General features: G+C 47.0%; 1 protein-coding gene across 1 annotated transcript; it reads left to right on the top strand.

Moving 5' to 3' along the window:
- Positions 1 to 18,215: 18,215 nt before the first annotated feature.
- On the top strand, positions 18,216 to 23,389 carry CCK (cholecystokinin). Its single transcript, XM_004277868.3, has 3 exons — positions 18,216 to 18,373; positions 19,455 to 19,670; positions 22,977 to 23,389. Exons 2-3 carry the CDS (start codon positions 19,457 to 19,459, stop codon positions 23,108 to 23,110), a joined length of 348 nt encoding a protein of 115 aa, XP_004277916.1. The 5' UTR covers positions 18,216 to 18,373; positions 19,455 to 19,456; the 3' UTR covers positions 23,111 to 23,389.
- The last annotated feature ends 523 nt before the right edge of the window (positions 23,390 to 23,912 follow it).

Here is a 23,912-nt window from a genome sequence, read left to right as displayed (position 1 = left end):
CGAACCCGTGACCCCTGCGTTGGCAGGCGGATTCTTAACCACTGCACCACCAGGGAAGTCCAAATCTTATCAGTTTTTAATGATGCCTTTTTGCTCTCTCTGAGCCTAAAATTATGTCCCAAAGGTAGCTTACTTCATGGCAGTGGGGGGTCAAGTTTACACCATCACCAGGCCCAGGTTAGCAGCAGGGCAAGCACATGGGAGCAGGTGTGTGAATAGACCCATGTCTACATCAGAGGATCTGCTCATTGCTGACCTTTCTCAACACAAAGGCTTTCTGTTGATAATCTCAAAATGGAGCTTATCAAGTTAGGCTCAGACACTTTTAAATGTTCACTTGATAAGCTATTCTTCAAAGTATGTTTATGTAAAACACTGTAAAACTTTTTATGATTGAATCAGACCTGGATGAAGATTTAGGATGTCTGTAGTCCATTCCTCTGCCTTTAGACTGGATGGACCAAGGCTACTTTAACTCAGAAAGATGAGAATTTATCTTTTTTCCTGGTAGCATTATGGGTAGTAGCCAAAAACTGGAAACCCTCAAAGGACAATTAGCAGAATAAACTGTAAGATATATTCATTCTATGAAATATAATAAACCAAGCAAGGAAAATGAGTAAACAACAGCTACAATTAATTCCCCCTTCTATCCTATCCCTGCAACATCCCAGCCCTTCATTAAAAAAAAAAAAAAAAAAAAAAAATCAGTGATAATGATAATTGCCCCAAGAGCTAGTTAGCCATTTCTGCTAATTTGCTCCATTGTTTAGAGACATTAACATTTAAAGGCTTCCTCCTACATTCCTTGTGTTTCAGAATAAATTTAGTCTCTTTGGTTCTAATCTTGGCAAAATGAAGGGCCTTGGATCAGTCCCTTGGCCATCTCGCCCCCCTCATCTTTCTCTGCATCGACCTAACAGCCTTGGCTCTACTTGGATAACTCTTATTGCAAAGTTTCCAAACACATGCCACCCCCTGGGCTAGCCTATGGCTCATTTCTCAAGGGACAGTGAGAGGAAAACATCTAGGAATTTATTGTTGGGCAGAGAGGGTATCTGCTCCCAACTCCACCAGTTCAGGGGAGCTTTCCCCATTTGTTTTGAGGAGGCAGCACTGTCTTATCTAAACACTGTTTTCAACTCACTTTAAAATTATTATTAGCGAGCCTAAAAAATGGAAACAAATCTATACTGACAACAGATCAATGGTTTCCTGGGGCTTGGGAGGGAAGGTGGGAAGAGATACTTGGAAACTTTGCAGGAGATGGAAATGTTTGCTGTCTTGATTGTGATGGCTTCAAGGGTGTACACATAGGTCAAAAGTGATCCAACTGTATACTCTATGTGCTGTTTATTGTACTCTATACCTCAATAAAGTTAATTAATAAATTCTCAGCTGTTAGTTCAACATCCTTCAGACCTCGCCTAATTTCAAACGCCTTGGTTTACTGATTTGGAAAGCAAAATCCCTCAGTCAATAGCTTGTCTCCCCAGTCCCCAGAGCTGGAAACCACAGCAGTAACATCCTAAGCAAGCCCTGCTTTGTAAGACAGCCTTAGTTCCCTGTAATCATGCAACCAGTTCACTGTCAATGGAGCTCAGAGAAATTAAGTCAATTGCAATTTGTCCTTGCCAGAGAGCCTCATCCTTGTAGTTCAGCTGGGCGTGGGCCACTCTGTGACATTGGAGAGGCAGTACAATGGACATTTCCTAGATGAATATTATGAAGAGGACGTTCAGCTTCAGATATATGGACCACACCGCCACCAAGACCTCCTCAAGGCCATGACTAAGCCTTTTCCTTTATGAATGTGTTTGTCGAGGTGCCTTGGGGTTCACCCAGTGTCTCCTTCCCGGCAGCATCCCAGCTGTGTTAAAGGGAAGGGAATCTAAGGCTTTCTCTTCCAAATCAGTCCCCATCAGTCCCTTTTCTCCATCCCCTTCATGGGGGAGCAGTGGGGAGAGAACATGAGAACCCTGAGCATCTTAGAACACCTCCAGAGCCTTCCTCAGCAAAGGCTCCAATTGCATTTCGCTCTAAGGCAAGGTAGAAAGGAGGAGAAGATGATGATGAACACGTGTATCCACGTCTGAGCTGCCTTTTCCAAGGAGTGGCGTGAGTCGTTGATTGTAATCACAAATACCCTTCCTATCCCAAGAATAAATGCTTCTTCCTCCATTCGCCTGGATAAACAAGGCAGGACAGACTTGATAGAAGTCAAGGTTCAGACTGAAATGAATGTGACAAAAGCCTGGCTCAAATAAACTGGCACAGAATTGGAATTTACTGACTACCATTACTAGGAAATCCAGATGTAGGTCTTCTCAGGCACAGATGGATACAGGAGTTAAAATCCAAAATATGAAGAAATCAGAGCATCGTTAACATAAATCAGCACTGGAAGGGAACATAAATCTTTTCTTCTGGTTTGCTCTTTTTTTTTTTTTTATGTACCATTAAATAGTCTATCGAAGGTCCTAAAAGAAATGAATGGCTCATTTTTCCTAAGGCTTACATCTTATGATTACAGGCATTCTGCATTTTCTTTGTCATGTAAATTTTAAGAATCTCGCTAGCGGGCTTTCCTGGTGGCGCAGTGATTGAGAGTCCACCTGCCGATGCAGGGGACACGGGTTCGTGACCTGGTCCGGGAAGATCCCACATGCCGCGGAGCGGCTGGGCCCGTGAGCCATGGCCGCTGAGCCTGAGCGTCTGGAGCCTGTGCTCCACGAGGGGAGAGGCCACAACAGTGAGAGGCCCGCGTACCGCAAAAAAAAAAAAAAAGAATCTCGCTAGTAAAATTTCACTAGTATTGGAAAAAAAGGCATTGTCCATCTCTTTTTCTCTTTCCTGTCTCTCTCTCTCTCAGTCCTCCGTACTGGCTGAATTCTCAGGCAGACTCCTGCATTTTTGCAACCACCCACAGCTCTTGATTACAAAGGCCCCTACTGATCCTACTGTATCCTAGATAAAGACAAGCCAGCTCCCTCAGTGGTAATATATCAAGTCCTATAGAGGAACTCTGATTGGCTCTGCTTGGGTTAAGTGCTGATTTGGGAACCAATCACTGCAGCCAGGAGAAAGGCCATACCTACTGCCATGGCCCACCCATGAGGGAGTAGGTGAGGAGGGGAATTATAGACCCATCCAAAGCACATGCGTTGGTTTCCCCACAGTAAACAGGAGCTCTGCTAGCAGAATGGGAGAGGAGATGGCATTCTGGGAAGCTGTCATGGTCCACTAGAAAGAGGAAGAGAAATTGCTAGCATCATACCAGAAGGCTGTTGCCTGAGGATAAAACTCTCTCCACTTGCTACCTCCTGGAGGGTCACAGAACTCGTCTTCTCTCTTGTGAACCTCCACAGTTCTCATTCATCTGGGGGAAAAGGAGATACTTCAACTCTGCTAGAAAGGCTACTGCCCTGCCTCTGCCTGTGCTATCTTGCTTCTGCAGCAGGAGGAAAGGCTATTGGACTGCCCTCCCCATTCACAGTAAGATAACGATGTCGGCTTGTGATTTCATTGAGAGCACAGAGAAACCTGACCTTCACAGAGAAGAAATAGCTCAGAGGGGCAGAAGTGATGATGGATGAAATGTCATTTTTCTTGGCCTTGACCTGGAAGACTTAGACATATAGTGATGAGATTCATGGAGGAAAGGGGCACCTGTGATCATCTTCTATTATGTGCCTGAGGTTTATGTTCTCAGAAAGTCTGTAATTTGAGGTTCTTTCTCCCCCTCCCTTATTCAGTGCTATTCCACTTAAGAGAAAGGAAATTTTAGCTGATATTTCTGTGGTTTGAAAGCAAGTCTAGCTTGTGCTAAAGCTTCTACTTTTACCATTGACCCCCCATTTCCCTGGTCCCTGCTTCGCCATCTGTTGGCTCTGTGGCCTCGGACAAGTACTCTAATCTCTCCAAGTCTATTCCCTAAAGGGCAGGTAGAAATAATCAGACCATTTTAGTAGGAAGACACACCAGAAAATGTTCCTCAAATTTCTTTCTTTCCCCAAAACCTAGGACAGCTTTTTAGAACTGCATTTTTAAACAGACTACACTAATAAAATGACACTTGTGCTATATACAAAGGAAGGTTATCCAGACCTCCTAAAATGTGAATTTATACACATTTGATATCACTCTGTGCTATGCTAAGAATTGTGTTTTTATCAAATGCTTTTCTTAAATCCATGCACAATTGCATCCCCTTTCTCCTGACTCTGATGTATGAGCTACTTCCTCATCAACACAACTAGGACAACAACAGGGGAAGGGAAAGAGAAAGAAGTGTGTGTGTGTGTGTGTGTGTGTGTGTGTGTGTGTGTGCGTGTGTGTGTGTGTTCCTGCACGTGCACACACAAATATGTGGTGAGGTGGGTACCATGATTATTTGACCTGTGCATTCCTACCTAGCAAGGAAGTATTCTGATTATCACGTATGAGCTCCATTCCCATGAGGATCCTCTGTGGTAACCCAGTGCCTCCATGATGTGAGTGGGCATTCAACCAGTCCTAACTTCATACCTAAGGGAAGGGACTTGTCCTCCTGCAAAGTTATTCCACTCAGAAAAAGCAGAAAAGAAAAAACCCTGCATGCCTGTGTCCTTTCCTCTGCCCTGTTCTGTATCCTGATTGCCAAGTAGAGAAAAAAAATAATAGCTTAGGCTTGGCTGGAGCAGTGCATGAGGACAGAGATTTCAGGGTGACTTTAAGCCCTTGACTATCGTTTGCTGAGAAAATATGGAATTGCAATCATTTCTCCAACAATGAATATTTGCTTCACTGACAATATATCTAGGTCTTACTGCTGTTTCTGTGTAAAAGAAACACAGAAAAACCTTTTATTTTGATGCCAAATTGTAGTGTAACCTTATGAAAGACATGAAAATAGTGTTTCAACTCAACACGCAACAATGCCATTACTTAGGTGAAGCGATATCAATGTGAACAACTACAGCAATCTAGTCTCCAGCAGTTGTGAGATGCCTGATTTCAAATGTTAAAATGTGAAAAAATATCTACATCTTAGAATTGATAAAATATGATAAACAGGGACTTACCTGGTGGTCCAGTGGATAAGCCTCTGCGCTTCCACTGCAGGGGGTGCAGGTTCGATCCCTGATGGGGGAACTAAGATCCCCCTTCCGATAGTAACCTGCCATCTCAATGAAAAATCGTGTTCCATCCAAGGGACTGTCTAACAAGGTGAGGAATTAATGCTAAACTCACACCTCTGATTGCACAGCGAGCCCACTATTGGCAGTAGGTGTCCTATCCCAGAGGATGGGGAAAAGCGCAGCTGGTACCCCATTTTCCAAACACAACAGGCTTGGTCCATACCTGGTTTGCCACCATCCCCAAAGTGAAGATTACCAGCTCTCCAGTACTTACTCAGTCCCTTAAGCTAATGTTAGCCTTAAGAGGGGGTAGGAGAATATGCCCCCAGGTGTTCTTGGGCCACATTTTGGCTCCAAGTGGGAAAGGTAATTGTAAACTTCAGCTAACCAAGAAGAAGGAGAGAATCCAGGCTTAAAATGGGGGACACCTGGTCAGAGAAATATTTTTCTTTAGATGCCCTTATTCTGGTTTGGCCCCAGATCTCACACAGACAGAGGATAGATGCAGGTGGGGAAACTGTAGAGGCAGGGGGATGTGGAGGTCACTGCCAGAAAAAGCTAGTTTTGGGGTGATTTGTTATGCAGCAATTGACATTGGAAGGAAGGGAAGGAGGGGGGGAGTGTTAGAGGCTATGATAACAGCCCCAGTATGAGCCCATGAGAGCCTGAACTATAGACTGAGAGAGAGAAAAAAATCACCTTTGATTTGACCCAGAAAACTCAGAGCTTCTAAGCCCTGACAGACATGAAATAATCCAGCAGCCAGAATTTCCACTGTCAAAACCTTCCAGATTGGACAACAAACCACCAGACAATTTTAGTCACTGCCCCATATAAAGTTCTACTCTGTAAATTTTCCCTGAAAGGAAGAGCGTGTTTTCATTCACAGTGGTGATCAGGTTCTAGCTACAGAGAGGCTTCATTGATCTCAATGTCAAGCCCTTCTGAGGAGTGTTCTTGAGAAGTGGCTGCTCTGAGGAACAAACAGAAATGTGTGTGAGGGTGGGAACAAGGTCCAGAGGCTCCTGGCATCCTCCTTGCCGCCTTTCCTAAATTTATCTGCTCTCACTTTCTTTTCTTTTCTTTTTTTTTATTAGTTACCTATTTTATACATATTAGTGTATATATGTCAATCCCAATCTCCCAATTCATCCCACCACCACCCCCGCCCCCGATTTCCCCCCTTGGTGTCCATACCTTTGTTCTCTACATCTGTGTCTCTATTTCTGCCCTGCAAACCGGTTCACCAATACCATTTTTCTAGATTCCACATATATGCGTTAATATACAATATTTGTTTTTCTCTTTCTGACTTACTTCACTCTGTGTGACAGTCTCTAGGTCCATCCACATCTCTACAAATGACCCAATTTCGTTCCTTTTTATGGCTGAGTAATATTCCATTGCATATATGTACCACATCTTCTTTATCCTTTCCTCTGTTGATGGGCATTTAGGTTGCTTCCATGACTTGGCTACTGTAAATAGTGCTGCAATGAACGTTGGGGTGCATGTGTCTTTTTGAATTATGATTTTCTCTGGGTGTATGCCCAGTAGTGGGATTGCTGGGTCATATGGTAATTCTATTTTTAGTTTTTTAAGGAACCTCCATACTGTTCTCCATAATGGCTGTATCAGTGTACATTCCCACCAACAGTGCAAGAGGGTTCCCTTTTCTCCACACCCTCTCCAGCATTTGTTGTTTGTAGATTTTCTGATGATGCCCATTCTCACTGGTGTGAGGTGATACCTCGTAGTTTTGATTTGCATTTCTCTAATAATTAGTGATGTTGAGCAGCTTTTCATGTGCCTCTTGGCCATCTGTATGTCTTCTTTGGAGAAATGTTTATTTAGGTTTTCTGCCCATTTTTTGATTGGGTTGCTTGTTTTTTTAATATTGAGCTGCATGAGCTGTTTATATATTTTGGAGATTAATCCTTTGTCCGTTGTTTCATTTGCAAATATTTTCTCCCATTTGGAGGGTTGTCTTTTTGTCTTGTTTAGGGTTTCCTTTGCTGTGCAAAAGCTTTTAAGTTTCATTAGGTCCCATTTGTTTATTTTTGTTTTTATTTGCATCATTCTAAGAGGTGGGTCAAAAAGGATCTTGTTGTGATTTATATCATAGAGTGTTCTGCCTATGTTTTCCTCTAAGAGTTTTATAGTGTCTGGTCTTACATTTAGGTCTTTAATCCATTTTGAGTTTATTTTTGTGTATGGTGTTAGGAAGTGTTCTAACTTCATTCTTTTACATGTAGCTGCTCAGTTTTCCCAGTACCACTTATTGAAGAGGCTGTCTTTTCTCCATTGTATATCCTTGCCTCCTTTGTCATAGATCAGTTGACCATAGGTGTGTGGGTTTATCTCTGGGCTTTCTATCCTGTTCCATTGATCTATATTTCTGTTTTTGTGCCAGTACCATATTGTCTTGATTACTATAGCTTTGTAGTATAGTCTGAAGTCAGGGAGTCTCATTCCTCCAGCTCTGTTTATTCCCCTCAAGATTGCTTTGGCTGTTCAGGGTCTTTTGTGTCTCCATACAAATTTTAAGACTTTTTGTTCTAGTTCTGTAAAAAATGCCATTGGTAATTTGATAGGGATTGCACTGAATCTGTAGATTGCTTGGGGTAGTATAGTCATTTTCACAATATTGATTCTTCCAATCCAAGAACATGGTATATCTCTCCATCTGTTTGTGTCATCTTTGATTTCTTTCATCAGTGTCTTATAGTTTTCTGAGTACAGGTCTTTTATGTCCTCATGTAGGTTTAACCCTAGGTATTTTATTCTTTTTGTTGCAATGGTGAATGGGATTGTTTCCTTAATTTCTCTTTCTGATCTTTCGTTGTTAGTGTATAGGAATGCAAGAGATTTCTGTGCATTAATTTTGTATCCTGCAAATTTACCAAATTCATTGATTAGCTCTACTAGTTTTCTGGTGGCATCTTTAGGATTCTCTATGTATAGTATCATGTCATCTGCAAACAGTGACAGTTTTACTTCTTCTTTTCCAATTTGTATTCCTTTTTCTTCTCTGATTGCTGTGGCTAGGACTTCCAAAACTATGTTGAATAATAGTGACGAGAGTGGACATCCTTGTCTTGTTCCTGACCTTAGTGGAAATGCTTTCAGTTTTTCACCATTGAGAATGATGTTTGCTGTGGGTTTGTCGTATATGGCCTTTATTATGTTGAGGTAGGTTCCCTCTATGCCTACTTTCCGGAGAGTTTTTATCATAAATGGGTGTTGAATTTTGTCAAAATCTTTTTCTTCACTTTCTTTTCATTATGATTCAAAAATATATTTATTTTATGTGGACATAACCCCTCCCCCACCCAAAAGAAATAATAATAAGCCTGGTTTTCCCAGGACAGTCTTAGTGCTTGACACCAAGGCATCTGCTTAAAAATACAGCCATTGAAGTGACTCTCTCCTATTGTTCAAGTAATTACACCCACCTCTCCACTGTGAAACCCCGTAAGGCATTGGGATGTCCTTTGCAGTATCTGTGGGGAGGGGAGGAACTTGGCAAAAGAGCGCTGGGCCTCCTCTTTCCCTTCCAGCAGACAGAAGGGAGAAAAACCTTTGAAGGTTTCATCCAATTATGTTTACTCTAATGGCATGTGTGCATGCTTGTACATTAAAAGTTACCCATTAGACAACCAGGAAGACTGATGAGGCACATTTGCACATCTCAGTGGTGGAGAGATCTCGAAAGGAGCTGGCTTGGAGAGCCAGGCCCATCTGGAATTGTCTGACCCAACCACACTCCCCAAAGCACCCTCCATCCCCCGCCCGACTCCTATCACCATCTCTACTCCATGGAGTTAATTCTAGTCCAAGATCCCGATTTCAAATAAGAATCAACAGATACGTGGACACGGTCTGTGTTCTGCCAAGGTGGATCAGTTTTGTTGCTTCTAATGGCTTCCACTTGTGATTTTATGTAGAGGGCTGTGCTCGGGCTACTGCAGTTTCTGCCTGCACCTACAGAAAACCGGAAGTGCCCACACAGCCCTCAGCCAATGATTGACGGGTGCAGCTATGAAAGCTCAGCCCCCTTGCCTCAAGGAGGGACATCACTGAGATATAACTTAAATGCCAGAGCTTCCCTGAGGATCAAGTGGAGGCCGTCCTGTGTGGGATTTCTCTGGGATCACACCCTGCCTTAGCTTCCCCATCCCTGTCTTGCTTCCCTCACTCTTCGACCAGTCTTCCCTGGGAACACTGTCTGCTGCATCACTCAGATCGGCCTCTGGGAAACCCAGCCAAGACATTTCAGGAACTTGTTAAAAAAGCAGACATCTAACTCATCTCCAGAGGTTCTGATGCAGTAGGTCTGAGAGGAGACCCCTAGTCTGCCTTTTTAATAGGCATCCCTGATGGTTGTGAAGTAGGGGATGGATCCATGGACTCCACGTGGAGAATGATTAGTCCAAAACATGGCATTCAGACTCAAGGCAATATATACCTGGGGGTTACCCCGTGGTTTGATGGTCCTAAGAAAGCATGAAAGTCTGGATGCTGGATTGAGGCCACCTCTGTGGATTAGGGGCCATGAAATATTCAGCAAATGCTTTGCCAACTTGCGCAAAAGGAAGCTTCTGCAACCTGCCAAGATAAGCCCTCGTGTTCACATCTACACGTCAGCCCCTGATGCCTGGGAGAAGTAGACTCTTCAAAGCCAACACGACACCCTACTAACCACAGCATCCCAGGACTGTGCAGGTCTCTTAGCCACATAGCCAGCAGAAGTTTATAGCCCATGGACAGGGGTAATAAGCAGGAGGAATACATTTAACCCTGGAATATGACTCAGGTTGATGGAAGCTGAAAATTCAACCATTGCAGTTTGGGTTTTTGCAGAAGTAGACCCTAAGCAAAGACTTTGAGGGCAAGTGGTTAATGTGGGAGGTGATCCCAGGAAGCACAGGGATGGAAATAAGGAAGTGAGACAAGTCAGGGAAGGCAGCCAATAAAGGGTGCATTACTGAGCATGATACCACCAAAGGCCATTAGGGCTGAACTGTGCTAGGGACCTACGAAGCCAGCATGGAACATGGTTCAGCATGAGAGAGCTGAGGTATGTGGTCACCACTTCCCACTAGTTGCTGGTTGAGGGCTGCTCCTCGGGGCATTCATTCCTTAGCCCTTGAAGCAGGTTCCGCTCTACGAGAGACAGCACTCCGGCAAAGAGTCTTGGGGGCTGGGAGCTGGAAGTCAGAACAACCCACACAGGAAAGTAAGTGCTAAAGAGACATGGGCAGGGCACCCATGGCACGTGATGAAGCACCTACACTAATACGTGAGAGCCTGGTCTGTGAAGGCAAGTTCTTTCCAATCACAGTGCCTATTGCATGGGCCTTTTTAAAGCAAGAAAGCAAATTGTTATGGGCAGAAGAAAAAGAAACACGACCACAGCCAAGAAATCAGTAGCATTTCTCCAGACAAATCCTTGAGACCCATCTGTATCTTCTCAAGGAGAGCAGATTGCCTTGTGAGTTCCAGGGTTTTGGCTGGTAACAAACCCAGCTCCTCGCTTCTGATTTCCCAGCTGTGTGTACAGCACAGGCGAATGCCTTTAGCAGCCTGGCAACTCTTGCGGCAATTAAGGTTGCCAAGAAATAGCTACACGTTCACTCCTGCTCTCTGCATCCATGATTTCCCGTTAAAATTAGCATCTTGTTATACAAGGGGTCGTCCCCAGGGAGCCCAGAATAAACCTCCTAAAACTTGAAGGTTTCAGTGGACTTGAGTGCTGTTCTCTGTCACTTTGACATCAGTGGAGCTGCTGTTCTCCAAGTAACTGATAGAACTCAGGAGCCCTGGATCTGAAAAACTCCCAAGATTCCTCTCACCTCTGCTCTTCCCTTCCAGGGGCCGTGTCCTACTCAGTATCTCATTCTGAGGTCAATATTTTTGTTCCCAAAATTGCTGAATGTGGAAAAGGGCTGGAGGTGCGAGTTTTCTTGTCCCCGAGCCCTCACCTCACAGGGCTAAGGTTTATCCCCTTGACGGTTTACATCCCTCTAGGAAGTAATTTCTCCCCACCTTGGTTGGTTGTGCAAACGCAGGGTCGTGAAACCAAAGTGGCTTGCTCTGCGTGACACAGACAGTGGGTGTGAGACCTGAGACTCAGAACTAATACCATTTTCACTATGAAGTTCCCAGGGTCAGAGAAGAAAGAGAACAGCGTCCACCATGAAAGAGGACATATTCCTTGAACATTTCTCCAGGTCAAAATATTTGTACACATTGGTGCACATGTTCCCCCCCAAACAAGAAGAAAATAGGGAGATTTGTGTGTTTTCACAGTTCAAGAATGTAATGGGGTCTTTCCTGGGACTTGCACTTAGGGGCTGCAGGAGCCGCTGTTGATGTTTCGCCTGATATCCCCTCTGCCTCCCTGAATTCACCTGCAGCTGTGGGGGGACACTTCCTGTACCAGCTGATGGCTTCCCATGCCGAATACCTGCATCTCTCTTCTCTGCCTGTTAGGTCTCCCTCTTTCACACTTGCTACAGAAACCCTCAAACAATAGGACATAGGAGTCATGGATAAACGCTCTAGTGGGAAAATTTTGAAGTGATTTCTATACAGCTTCTTTGAACCCCAGTGGGCCCCAGCAGTAGCCTGTTCTTTTTTTTTTTAAGACATTGTTTGCTTTATTATTATTTTTAAAATTTTTTTATTTCTGTCTTCGTTGCTGCATGTGGGCTTTCCCTAGTTGTGGCGAGCAGGGGCTACTCTTTGTTGCGGTGTGCAGGCTTCTCCTTGTGGTGGCTTCTCTTGTGGAGCATGGGCTCTAGGTGCACGGGCTTCAGTAGTTGTGGCACGTGGGCTTAGTTGCTCCACAGCACGTGGGATCTTCCCAGACTAAGGATCGAACCAGTGTCCCCTGCATTGGCAAGCAGATTCTTAACCACTGCACCACCAGGGAAGTCCCAGTAACCTGTTCTTTAACCCATGTTGTATCGACTTTTCTCTCTTCCCCACCTTCTCAGTTCAGCTTCCTGGGATGCCCTCCCAAACACACCACGTGCATCTGGACTTTGTCTCAGGGTCTGTTTGCAGGGAGTCCCAAACTAAGGGACTCAAAATATAAGCCAACATTCTTGCTTAAAGACTGAGTCTCTTTTTCCTCCCCACTCCAAGCTCTAGAAACTTACATAAGAAACCCAATCTGGCAGCCACCATCATATTCTCACTCCTCTGCACGTCCTCGGCGACCCTGGGCCCAGCACCCTGACGCTCCCCGCTCAGCTGGAGGCCTGTCTGTTGCCAGCGTCTCCAGGGAAGTCTCAGAATGGGATAAACAAACCCCTTCCTTCACTCATCATCATGGGTGCTAGGAAAATCTAGGCACAGATCCCTCATTTCCGGGCTGCCAATTTCCGCACAGGCTGCAGGTTCCTGCCATTCCTTAAGGAATGGATGTCGTGAAAATCTAAATAGAACTTTTACTTTCATGGTTAAATTCCCTCTGCTTTTTTTTAGCACTGAATGATTTTCTCTTTTCCTTTTGCTCCCTTTCCCGTCGACACGCCCTTTGCACATTGCTCAACAATCATCCCTAGGCAAAGTAGCCCCAAACTTGCTTCTCCTAAAACCCTGAACCTCTGGAGCACCTCAGCTGGCTCTGCCCATCTCTGTGCTGAAATCTGACATCTCCCTTTCCACCCTCAGGTCTCAGGCTTGTCCAGGAGAAGCTAGTGCAAATGGGATGCCGTGGTCAGGCCCAATGGTCAGTAGCTTGGTGAGAAGGAGCTTCTAGGCTTGAATAATTATAGATAAGATTTTCACCCACATGAATCACCGGGGGTCATCCAACATCATGTGCTTGTCCGTCCAGCAGGTTGCCAGACACCCTGCCTCCTGGCCCCCTCCCACCAAATGCCAGTAGGCACTGCCTATTACTGTGCTCACCCCAAAATTCCTCATAAATTTCCAAAATGTCACCTAGAGAGCAGTATCTGCTGCATTGAGAAGTATCACCCACCCTTTGCCCCCTACATGCACAGGCCACAGGAATTCAAACAGAACGGTGACCCGAAGATAAAACCCAGTGGGTTCAGTGGGGTCAGCTCTCCACCACCTCAGACCTAGTGTTCTCAGGCAGTGAGGAGGTGGCCAAGAAGCTGGAGCTGAAGCATTAATAAGCAAGAAAAGATAAACATGCTGCCCTACTGACAGGTGCGGACAATTGCCCCAAGGGTAACTTGGCAATATTTACCAAAAGTTTAAGTGTACATACTCTTTAATTCAGCAACTCCACCTCTAAGAATTCATCCCAAAGGTAAAAGTGTGCATGAGCAGAATGGTATATATTCAAGGAGCCTCAGTTATAACTGGAACATATTGGAAACTATTTAAATTTTTATCAGTAGGGCACTGGCTAGATGAATTAAGGCACATCCATCCAGTGGAATGTTCTACAGAAACAGAGGCAGAATTATGCCAACAATACAAAGTGACCTCCAATATATATTTTAAGTGAAAAAAGTAAAGCAGAGAACATTACGTATTGTGTGCTTCCAAGTAGGAATTATATGTGTGTGTGTGTGTGTGTCTGTGTGTGTGTGTGTGTGTTTGACACTTAATTGATTTGCTTGTATGCCCGTGGACTCTCTGTGGAAGAATTCACTAGAAACTAGAAGCAGTCCTTGCTTCTAGGGAAGGACAGGGGCAAGGGGGAGACTTAGTTTTAACTATATACCCTTTTCTACCTTTAAATTTTTGAATTATGTGCATTTAATACCTATTCAAACCACTTTAATTTCTAAAATTAAGAGCCTTCCCTGATAAGGCTGTCTAGGAACAGCTGTGTCCTCAAGCATTAATTTGGAGTAGGAGAAACAGCCGCCATTGACCAGCAGCCCGGGTGGTAGGTGGGACGTGTCTCTGCTGGAGGCTGGGACATTGCAGGGACACTTGCTTGTCCTCTGCTATGAGGGGCCCGCTTCAGAGGGAATCTGGATCAGCAGGACCTCAAAGACTTCAGACTGCCCCTCAAAGAATTTAAGTCTCCCTGTTCATTAACTTTTCCCAATTATGGCCATAGAGGCTGCTCTTAAAACTTCTACAAAGGAAAGTGACCCAAAAGACAGGCCTGGAGACACTGGTGGATGGTTTCCCCGGCAACTACAATTCCTGTTGGCTTTTCAGTATTAGCTTGAAAAGCAAAGGCTCATTCTGCATGTGGGGATCAATGGGCTGGGAGATGACCTCTCCTCTTTCCTGTCACCTGTTCAGGAGGCGACCTCCCATTTCTGGTGGCTCTTACATCCATGGCTGAAAGAAATGGTGTTACAAACAATTCCTGTGGCTATCTGGGAGTCCATGACCCACCAAGGGCCAACCAATGGCTTTTCATTCACCGCTATATGTCTTGTAAATCCAGTCAACTAAACTAAGAGTTGTTTCCTCAGTGAACATGTATTGATCACTTAGCATGTGTCCGGGTTCATTCTTGCATTGGGAGAATAAATCATGGCTCCTGTCCTCTGGCGTACTGGCAGATGAGATGTTCGTATAGATGAAGAGTTCAGTTAAACATCTACTGAGCAACTGCTCTCCTCCCAGGCTCGGGAGTGCTGGTTATGATGTGTGTGCCTTGGGTTATCTCACAGAGACGTCAGCGGGATTGAGTCCACAGCAGTAACCCCCTCATTAACACGCACTTGATTTTCTTCTGTCTCTTCCCTGCTCCTTCACTCCTGCTTCCTTGAGATCACTCCCAAGTAATCTCCCTGCACCCAGGTGCTTGTCTCAGCCTTGCTTCTGTGAACATCTGAACTAAGACAAGAGATTCTGAGGGAACTCATCATTAGGAACAGGAAACTGTTCACCATGACCACAGCTACTTCTTTCTTTTCTGTCAAATTGCTTCACGTAATGGCAGATGACATTGGCTATGTGGGCCTTTGGAAAATTCCAGGGCAAATAATGGCATTTCTAATACAAGGTTAAGAGAAAAAAATTCAAGATCTCAAACAGAAGCCTTCAAACACATTTCTAATCACAGCAAACATTCTCCTGACCTCCTTTAAATGGGGATCACTGTAACAAGTTTAAATTCCATGAATAATAAAGTAGGAGTCTCTAGTAGGTGCCTGGAAATTCCACTAAGTTTTGTACAAAAGCAAAATGGACATATATCTTTGAGATACTTCCCACGTCTTTGAGATACTACCTGGAAACGATCACATTCCTGTTTCAGGGACTGCTTTTGGGGATGCCTCCCCAACTCTGAATGGGACCTCACTAAAATTATTTTCACCACAATCAGATGGAAATTTCTAGATTCCAAACCAATAAACAGTCATAGGTTTTCTCTCACCTCTACTCTCTCTCCAATGACACATCTGGATATGGTTCCCACCCTTTCAGTTCCCTGCATGAAGCTAGGGACCTTCCACATCATGGGGCATCTGAGTCCCAGCTGTGAGTCTCACTCAGTGATAAGAGGTTGGCTGGGGCTGGGGTGGGGGCAACAGAGAGGGCTCTGCCCTTTTCTATTCCTTTCCTGAGACAAGGGTAAAATTTAATTGCCATCTCACACTTGGGAAAATAGAAAAAGAACCTCCAAACAATGTAAAATTCCATTACAACTCCCCTGGTCTTTATTCGTACTGAGAAGAAAAACCATTTCACCTTAACATGAGCAGTGAGGTCTACATGTCAAAGACCCTCACAGAGAGACCTCAAGCAGGGGTTTGCACGTGTTCATGCAGATACCCTGCCCAACCCCCCTCATACCTTCGCCCGGCTCTACTTTTCTCCTAAGCATTTGTGACCATCCATCACCTACTGCACCTGCTAATATTTTTCTTGCTTATTATCTGTCTCCCCAACTAGAATGGAAGCACCATAAGTGCAGGGATTTTGCCTGTTTTTCTCTCTGTTGTAACCCAACAGTGCCTGACAGACGGTTGGTATCTTCAGTAGTATTATCCTGAAATTAGACAAAAGCTTGGGGGCAGGTGGTTTATTCGGGAGATGATCCCAGATACCAGAAGTGAGGAAATGAGGAGAGGACAGACAAGACACAAGGAAAATTGTTCAATAAATGTTAACTAAATGGATGGAGGGAAGGGAATTCAGTAACTGGCTTACCCTAAGGAAAGTCTACAGCAGTGGGTCTCTAAGTGTGGTCAGGGAAGCACCACCAGTAGCATTAAGGAACCTGTTAGAAATGCAGATTCCTGGGCTCTACCTCAGACCTACTTGAATCAGAGACTCTGGGAGGTGTTTCAACAAGCCCCTTAGGTCAGCGGTCCCCAACCTTTTTGGCACCAGGTACCGGTTTACTGGAAGACAATTTTTCCACAGACGGGGGTAGGGGTGGGCGGATGTTTCACGCAGTAATGCGAGTGATGGTTCAGGCGGTAATGCCAGCGATGGGGAGCCATGGGGAGCAGCAGATGAAACTTCACCAGCCCGCCCACCACCCGCCACTCACCTCCTGCTCTGCGGCGGGTCCCTAACAGGCCGCGGACCGTTAGCGGTCCGCAGCCCGGGGACTGGGGGCCCCTGCCTTAGGTGATTATGCTCTATAACAACTTTTGTGTTCTCAGACACTTCTTGGCCACAGTCACAAATCAAACAAGTTTCCCCAACTGAACTACACAGCAGCCTCGTGGGAAAACCACTGGAAAACATCTAATCTGCAGCTCTGTTTCAAAAATGTTGCCTTTAGATTGCAGAAATGCAGCAGCTTCTAGAGTTTAGAAAGGGGGACGGCAACAAGAGGCAGCTCCCCGCCAAGCTCCCTGCCCCCCGCCGGCTCCCCACCCACCTCGATCCCTACAGTCCCACCGTCCCGGGAGCTGAGTACAGATTCCCATTTTGAAAGAATCACTTCCAAATCTTTCTCCGGGAGGGAAAAAAGGGGGAGGAGTGGAGGACCCCGGGAGGGGACGAGGGATGGGTGGCGACCCCCAAGTCCCAGGCTGGAAGGCCTCGGTGCGCTGAGGCTCCAGGGGTCTGTGGAGGAGCCTCGGCCAGGCACTGCTCCTGTTCGCGCCTAGGTTGCCGACGGTGAAATGGGGTTGTCAGTGACTTTTGCAGGACGCGGCGAACTGGAGCACCAACTAGCGGACTCTAACCCAAACGGCTTCAAGGCGGAGGTGGATGTAGACCCCTACGGCGCACTAGCTGGGGGTCGCCTAGCTACGGAGCCAGGGACGCGACCGCGCAGGGAAGGGCGCACAGCGGCCGCGGCGCCACCCGTGTCCCTACCAGGTGGTGGAGTGACGAGGGACGAGGTCCTTATTTCAAAGCCGGCGGGGACCGGGCCAGGTGTGAGAGCTCGGGTACTCAGGGAAGGTGGGAGTGGCGGATGCCGATGCCAGAGGGGAATGGGGACTGGGAGGATTTGGGGGACACTCGCTGACGCCACTTGGCCACAAGGAGCCGCGGCCACCGCGGGCAGGAGGTAGCTCCGCTCGGAAGAAAACACAGCCCTTTCCCAAACTCCAGGCAAAGCCCAGCGGTGTCATCCTCATTTTACAGTTATGTGAATCGGGGCCCAGGACGCCAACAGCCAGCCGTAGCCGAGCCCTTTCACTGACCCGGGAACCCTTGCCCTCGGAATCCTGGAGAACTTCGAGGGCTTTTCATGCGGCTGAGAACAAAGTGAAGACCCCTCTTCCCTCCCCCCCGGAGGAAGCCCACTCTCGGGTCAAAAGACCAGAGCTGCTTGGCATGCTCCAAGCGGGGCCGACACTCCCTCCATCTCAGAATTACACTTTGCTGACACCCAGCCTGGTCTAGCGTCCCCTCCACCCCACCCCGAGTTTCCCTTCTGGCCCCTCTGGTCCCCCGAGCGGACTATAGGCGCGTGGGCAGCTTCTCCATCCCGGAGGAGGGTCCCCATTCCTAGGTCTCCCGCCCTGAGAGGGGGAGCTTCGAGCTGGAATGGGCAAGGGAGAGGGGGTGGGCCCGGCTTGGGGAGGAAGCTCTCCCGACAGAGACAGGGCTGACGCCGGACACCCCGCCTGGGCCAGGTTCACCCGGCTCCGCTGGGCCATTGCCCCCTCTCTCCCGGCAGCCACCTCAATCTTTTGTCGCCCCGGTTGCCGCCCTCTGAGCACGTGTCGCTACCCGGCTGCGTCAGCGCTGGGTAAATAGATGACTGGCCAACGGCTCGGGCGGGGCTATTTAAGAGGCAGCCTCCTGCCCGCCTACCAGGAACTTGGCTCGGCTCCCCCGCTGCTCTGGCAGGAACGCGAAGCCGGTCGTGTCCTGTTCCGAAGGTAGGTTCCCCGCTTTGGGGGATCCAGGTGCCAAGTGTCCTTCATCCAAGTGAAGAAGGGTGTCTTCCCTTTTGTGCCCCTTCCGTTTCATTTTTCTGTTTTCTGTGTCTTCTTTCCGACAGCTCGAAAGACATTTCTTGTAGTCAGAAAGGACAGTGCGGGTGGGTAGAGCTGCTTTAGGGACTTCTGCTCGCCGGCTTTGTTCTTCTCTCGCGCAGGCAACGCCGGAGTATCTGTCTGTTGGCTCGGATTAGCATGTAAATTGCGATTTGCTAGCTGTTACACATCGGGGCAGTCTACTTTGCAATCTTTTCAAATAAACTACCGAGAGGTTTTAAGATTTAAATTCCTTTTCTGAATACTGCAGGGAAATTCAAGTCTTTGGGGGATAGAAACGTGCGTGTTTTATCTGCCGGCGGATCTAAAATGCAGCGGTGCTTGGATGAAGCCCGATGACTGAGCGCAGATTTCTGACTTTTTAAAAAAAAAAAAATCTGCCTGTGCTTTGTGTAGTGGCTTATTGCCAATTCCCATGTACACCTTGAAGAAACTTGAAAGATGTGGCTTTTATTTATTGCTCCCACATTTTAAACTGTGCTTCTTGGTTTTTCACCATTTATTTCCCTATTGGAAGCTTCTTAGCTCTCTGGAAAGGTGCTACTATTCCTCAAGGGTCTCATTTCTCCCACAGAGTCTTCTCTTTAGGATAATTTTCACTTATCTTTAATCTCTTGCTTTTCCAGTTAGGAGAAGAGAGACGACACTCTGTAACACTTCCTCAAACTAAAGGAAAACAGAAGACATTCCTTCTGCTAAACAGGGCAGAGGACAGGGTCTCTCTCTCCTTCCCCTGCACCATTGCCCAGCCCGGGCTGTGGTTCCCCCCCAAAGACGAGCGCGGTGAGCCCGGACGCGCGCGCTGGGGTCACGGCTCCCTCGTGCTTGCACCTGCCTGGCGGGTCCTGAGCCCCGCGCGTTTGGACTGAGCCCCCTTCTCCGTACCTTGGGGGCCCGACCCTCCGCGAGAGCCCGCGGAGGCCCCACCTTTTCGTTCACGTCCCCTTCCCTCTGCTCCCCGCAGCCATGAACGGTGGCTTGTGCCTGTGCGTGCTGATGGCTGTCCTGGCGGCGGGCGCCCTGGCGCAGCCCGTGCCTCCCGCGGACCCCGCGGGCCCCTGGGCGCAGCAGGAGGACGAAGCCCCGCGGAGGCAGCTGAGGGCCGTGCGGAGAGTGGACGACGAATCCCGAGCGCACCTGGGCGCGCTGCTGGCCAGGTACATCCAGCAGTCTCGGAAAGGTACGCAAGCCGCCTCCCTGTCTCTCCCTTCTGCCTCCAGCAGGAGCTAAACAAGCCACACTTTTCTCAGCCTCAAAGTCTTTCTCCAGGAATAAGGTGATTCAGCAGCTCAGTAGCTGAGTGGCATATGGACAGCCCTGTCCCCTTCCTGGGCCTGGCTATCTCCTCTGTAAAAAGGGCATGAGGGTGGGTTCCCCTCGGCCCCTTCCAGGTCTTTCTGAGATTCAGAGGGAGGCTTATTCATCTCTAGGATTCCTGGAAATCATGATTTGGACTGGGGCAGATTTTTTCCTGCCACCTTTATCCACAGTGATACTGATGGCGAACACACTGACTGGGGAGCGGTATTTTAAACTGGACCAACACAGCTGGAAAATAAACCACAGCTGCTGGGAGGGGTAGGGGTGGGCTCCATTCCCATGGGGCTCTCTTAACCTGCTGTTGTGCCACGACCTGGATTTGAAATTTAACTCATGGCTTGATGAGATGGGGAGAAAATAAAGGGCTTGGCTCTCCAGAATCTCCTATAATTCCATATGAAGGTGAGAAGGGACCTTTTTACCAGGGGATTTCAGAAGGAAAGAATAGAAGATGATTTGTTATATTTCATCCTCTCATTGGGAAATTGTCCCAACTACCATCTTCTATGTTGCTTTCCTGCTAATTAAACGGAAAGATGTGGAAATACTAGTCAGATGACAGAGAACATCTGAAAATTTGGGGGGGTGCCTGCTGTTTGTCTGCCTGAAAGTAGTTTAGTATCTGTCCTTGGATATGGGTTGAATTGAAGCCAGACCAGTCTGAAATATCGTAGGCTTTTCATTGACCATAATCTGGAAGCCCCTTCATACCTTCAAGAAAGACCCACCAGAAACAGTTGTGGGTAAAAAAGCCAATTACCAGATGATTTCCCTAGAACTGACACTCGACAGTGGCTTTAAACTGCAGATCTTAGCTGGAAGGTCCTTCCTGGTGCCTCTTCTCAGCCCTTTGCCTTCAGCCTGCCGTGACACACAAACTCATATGGGAATACCCGTCACTTGGAACTTTAGCTGCCAACACCCAGGATCAGCAGTAACTAGAAAATAATCATGCTCTTCTATTTGACAAATATGAACTAGAAATAAGTATCTACATCTATAGAGTTTCTTTGACTGTTTTACACATTTTGAGATGACAGTGAATATTTACTCAACTATAGTATATATTATGCTTAAAGATTCCAAACAAGAAAACGCACCCTTTGGGGAGTGCTCAAGAGTTTATCATTAGAAACTGTCTGTAGAGCTTTCCATGATCTGAGGAGAAGCAATTCTGTTAGTGTACACCTGCCCAAAGTCCAGCAAAGCCCAGTGCTACATCTGTATTGTCTCTCTTCATCCTCACAACAGCCCTGCACAGTAAGGTCTGTTATCCTCCTTGTGTCAGTGTGGAAGCTGGGATTCTGGAAGACTGAGTGACCTACATGAGGTAGCAGATCTAGGCAGCATCAGAGTGAGAGTCTACTCAAGTCCTGCCCTCCCTGGAACGTCTGGAAGCCATTCAGCTTCCCAGCTGTACTGTCCATTTTACGAGATTTAAAATTTCAAGGAGCCCGGACCTTCAATTGTGCAAGTCAGGTGTAAGTGCCTACTCTGTGTCCACTAAGTGAGTGAGGACCCTGGTAAACGCACAGAACCATGTGTACGTCAGCAGCAATAGGCAGGAGGATGGGGCATATTGCCGTGTGACTGTGCGCAGATAAGCGGGTCTGAGAGTTTGGCTGAATGCAAGGACTAATATTTCACCTGAAAGTTGTTGAACAATTAAACAGCAGGGGCTGTTTTTCCTCTGCGTAGACTGGGGATACCTGCAAAGGGGCTGGAATGGGCTGGGGTGACGCTTAGTTCCAAAGCTGGGAATTAATGGAGCGGGGGGTGGGGGAAGAGAGAGGGGAGAAGAAGAAAGGGTGGGGATATAACCTGCTCTGTAGAGTTGTTTCTGGTTTTTAATTTAGCTAGCTTTATTTGATTATCCAACAAGACAGAATACCTGCTTCTGCACTGTCATCAATGAATAAGCCATGGTCTGACTCGATGCAGCCTGTGGGCAGGAGTTGGCAAGGGCAGCCTTGTACAGAAGAGCTCAATGTCAGCTGTGGGACCATGGTGGCTCCCAATACAATAGGAACCATCGAGTGCTCCTCCACCCCTCTGCCCTTGAAGCCACCTGGGCTTTGCCAGTCGAGGTCCCTGAGGGACCTTTCTTGGCCCTTAGGTTGTATAAGAGAAGGCATGATACTCACTTTCTACCCAGGAGACCACTCTGTGTGATCCGTAGGCCAGGACCGTCACACGCCTCATCATGGCCCTATCCACTCAACGCGAATCATTCCTGGACTCACCCTGTTCCTAAGAACTTAACTCCCATCCCTAAGGGCCCATTTCAGGTTCAGTTATTGCATTTTGGTCAAAATGGCTGAATTAAATTACCACTTTGTTCTGCCCGCCCTTCTTTGAGTGTTACTGAGGTGCTGAGATTTTAATCCGATGGTGTGCCTTTTTCTCAATACCATTTTTTTAAAAGAGAAGGTAGCTTTCAAATTAATAATTTTAAAACGGTATTTATCTAGCAGTGGGACTGGATTCCATTTTTAAAAAAACATCCTAACATCAAAATATCGTAATTGCATTACCTTAAAAAGAGTCAGGGGGCTTCCCTGGTGGCGCAGTGGTTGGGAGTCCACCTGACGATGCAGGGGACGCGGGTTCGTGCCCCGGTCCGGGAGGATCCCGCGAGCCGTTGGGTCCGTGAGCCATGGCCGCTGAGCCTGCGCGTCCGGAGCCTGTGCTCTGCAATGGGAGAGGCCGCAACAGTGAGAGGCCCGCATAACGCAAAAAAAAAAAAGGGTCAGGCAGGCTCAGGGATATTAAGGTGTAAACTTTAGAAGTGGGTAGTACTGGGGAAATCCTGGGTTAGCACCTGCTGAGAGCCAGCTACATAAGGAAAACACCCCTAGGAGTAGAAAAACCTAGGCAGGTCCCAGCTGTGAAAGGTGAGAGTGAATGAATTCACCTAAATTCATACAGATCGCAAACCACACCCACGACTAGAAAAGACTACCCTGTCTCCAGTTAAACAGACATGGGTCCTTCTCCTCGCTTAGATTTTGGCCCAGCAGTCCCACTATCTTGATACCTCTTTGATACCTTTCAGAAGGTACGTGTTATGTATTGTCTGGCCTTTTCTATTGTTTTCCTTTACAAACTGAACATGTGATGCTCTCAGATATAATGGTCCCGTTTCCTTCCTCTCTGCCCCTTGTAGCTCCTTCTGGCCGAATGTCTGTAATCAAGAACCTGCAGAGCCTGGACCCCAGCCACAGGATAAGTGACCGGGACTACACTGGCTGGATGGATTTCGGCCGGCGCAGTGCCGAGGAGTATGAATACACCTCCTAGAAGACCCAGCCTTCATCAGCACAACAGGAAGCAAACCCCTGATTCAGAGGAGGCAGAATAAGAAAACAATCACGCTCATAACTCGTTGTCTCTGACGTCTGACATTTAAAGTATCTATTTATTAAGTGTTCAATGTGAAAAATCTGTCTGTAACGTTGTCCAATGTAACCATGCACCTTAGCACAAATGTACAAGTGGAAGACAAAATGTTTCCCTCATCTGTGACCCACACTCCCCGTTCCTAAAGTGTTGCTATGCTATTAAAGTGATTTCATTCTGCCCCTTATTCCCTGTTTCTACCGAGGGCAAAGGGTCCTTTAATCCTCAGAACATTCAAGGAGGGATTCCTGATGTATGCGTCCCAAGGAGGAATCCCTGTGGTAGATGGTCCCAGAAAGGGCTTGAGAAATGAGGGTCAGGCATAGAGCTGGCTTCTCTACTTCAGGCCAGGTAGCTAGTGAAAGGGCCTTCTGTGTCAGCCCTGGGCCCTGGGCCCCAGTGGGGCACCACTGCAAAAAAACCCTGCCCAGCTTATAGTGCTACTCGTTTGTCTGGGTGAATCCCAGAGAGGCAGCTGGAGATGGAGGTTTCCATCAGCCCATCCCCGCGGGGTGTTCTCTGCTAGCTCCATCCCACACCAGGGTTTCTCTGGGGGTGCTCTTGGCCTTTAAACAAATAATGGGGCAGCGCTGGTCAGCACTTTTATATGTATTGGACCTCTCCATGGCCCTGTGGCACAGAGGTTATTGTCCTTTTACAAATGAGGAAACAGACTCTGAGAGATGAAAGTGACTAGCCCGTG

The sequence above is a fragment of the Orcinus orca genome, chromosome 10 (genome assembly GCF_937001465.1).
Source record: "Orcinus orca chromosome 10, mOrcOrc1.1, whole genome shotgun sequence".
In the NCBI taxonomy this organism is placed as follows: Eukaryota; Metazoa; Chordata; class Mammalia; order Artiodactyla; family Delphinidae; genus Orcinus; species Orcinus orca.
Note: the sequence above shows the minus strand (reverse complement) of the source record. Positions and strands in the feature narration are given on the sequence as shown.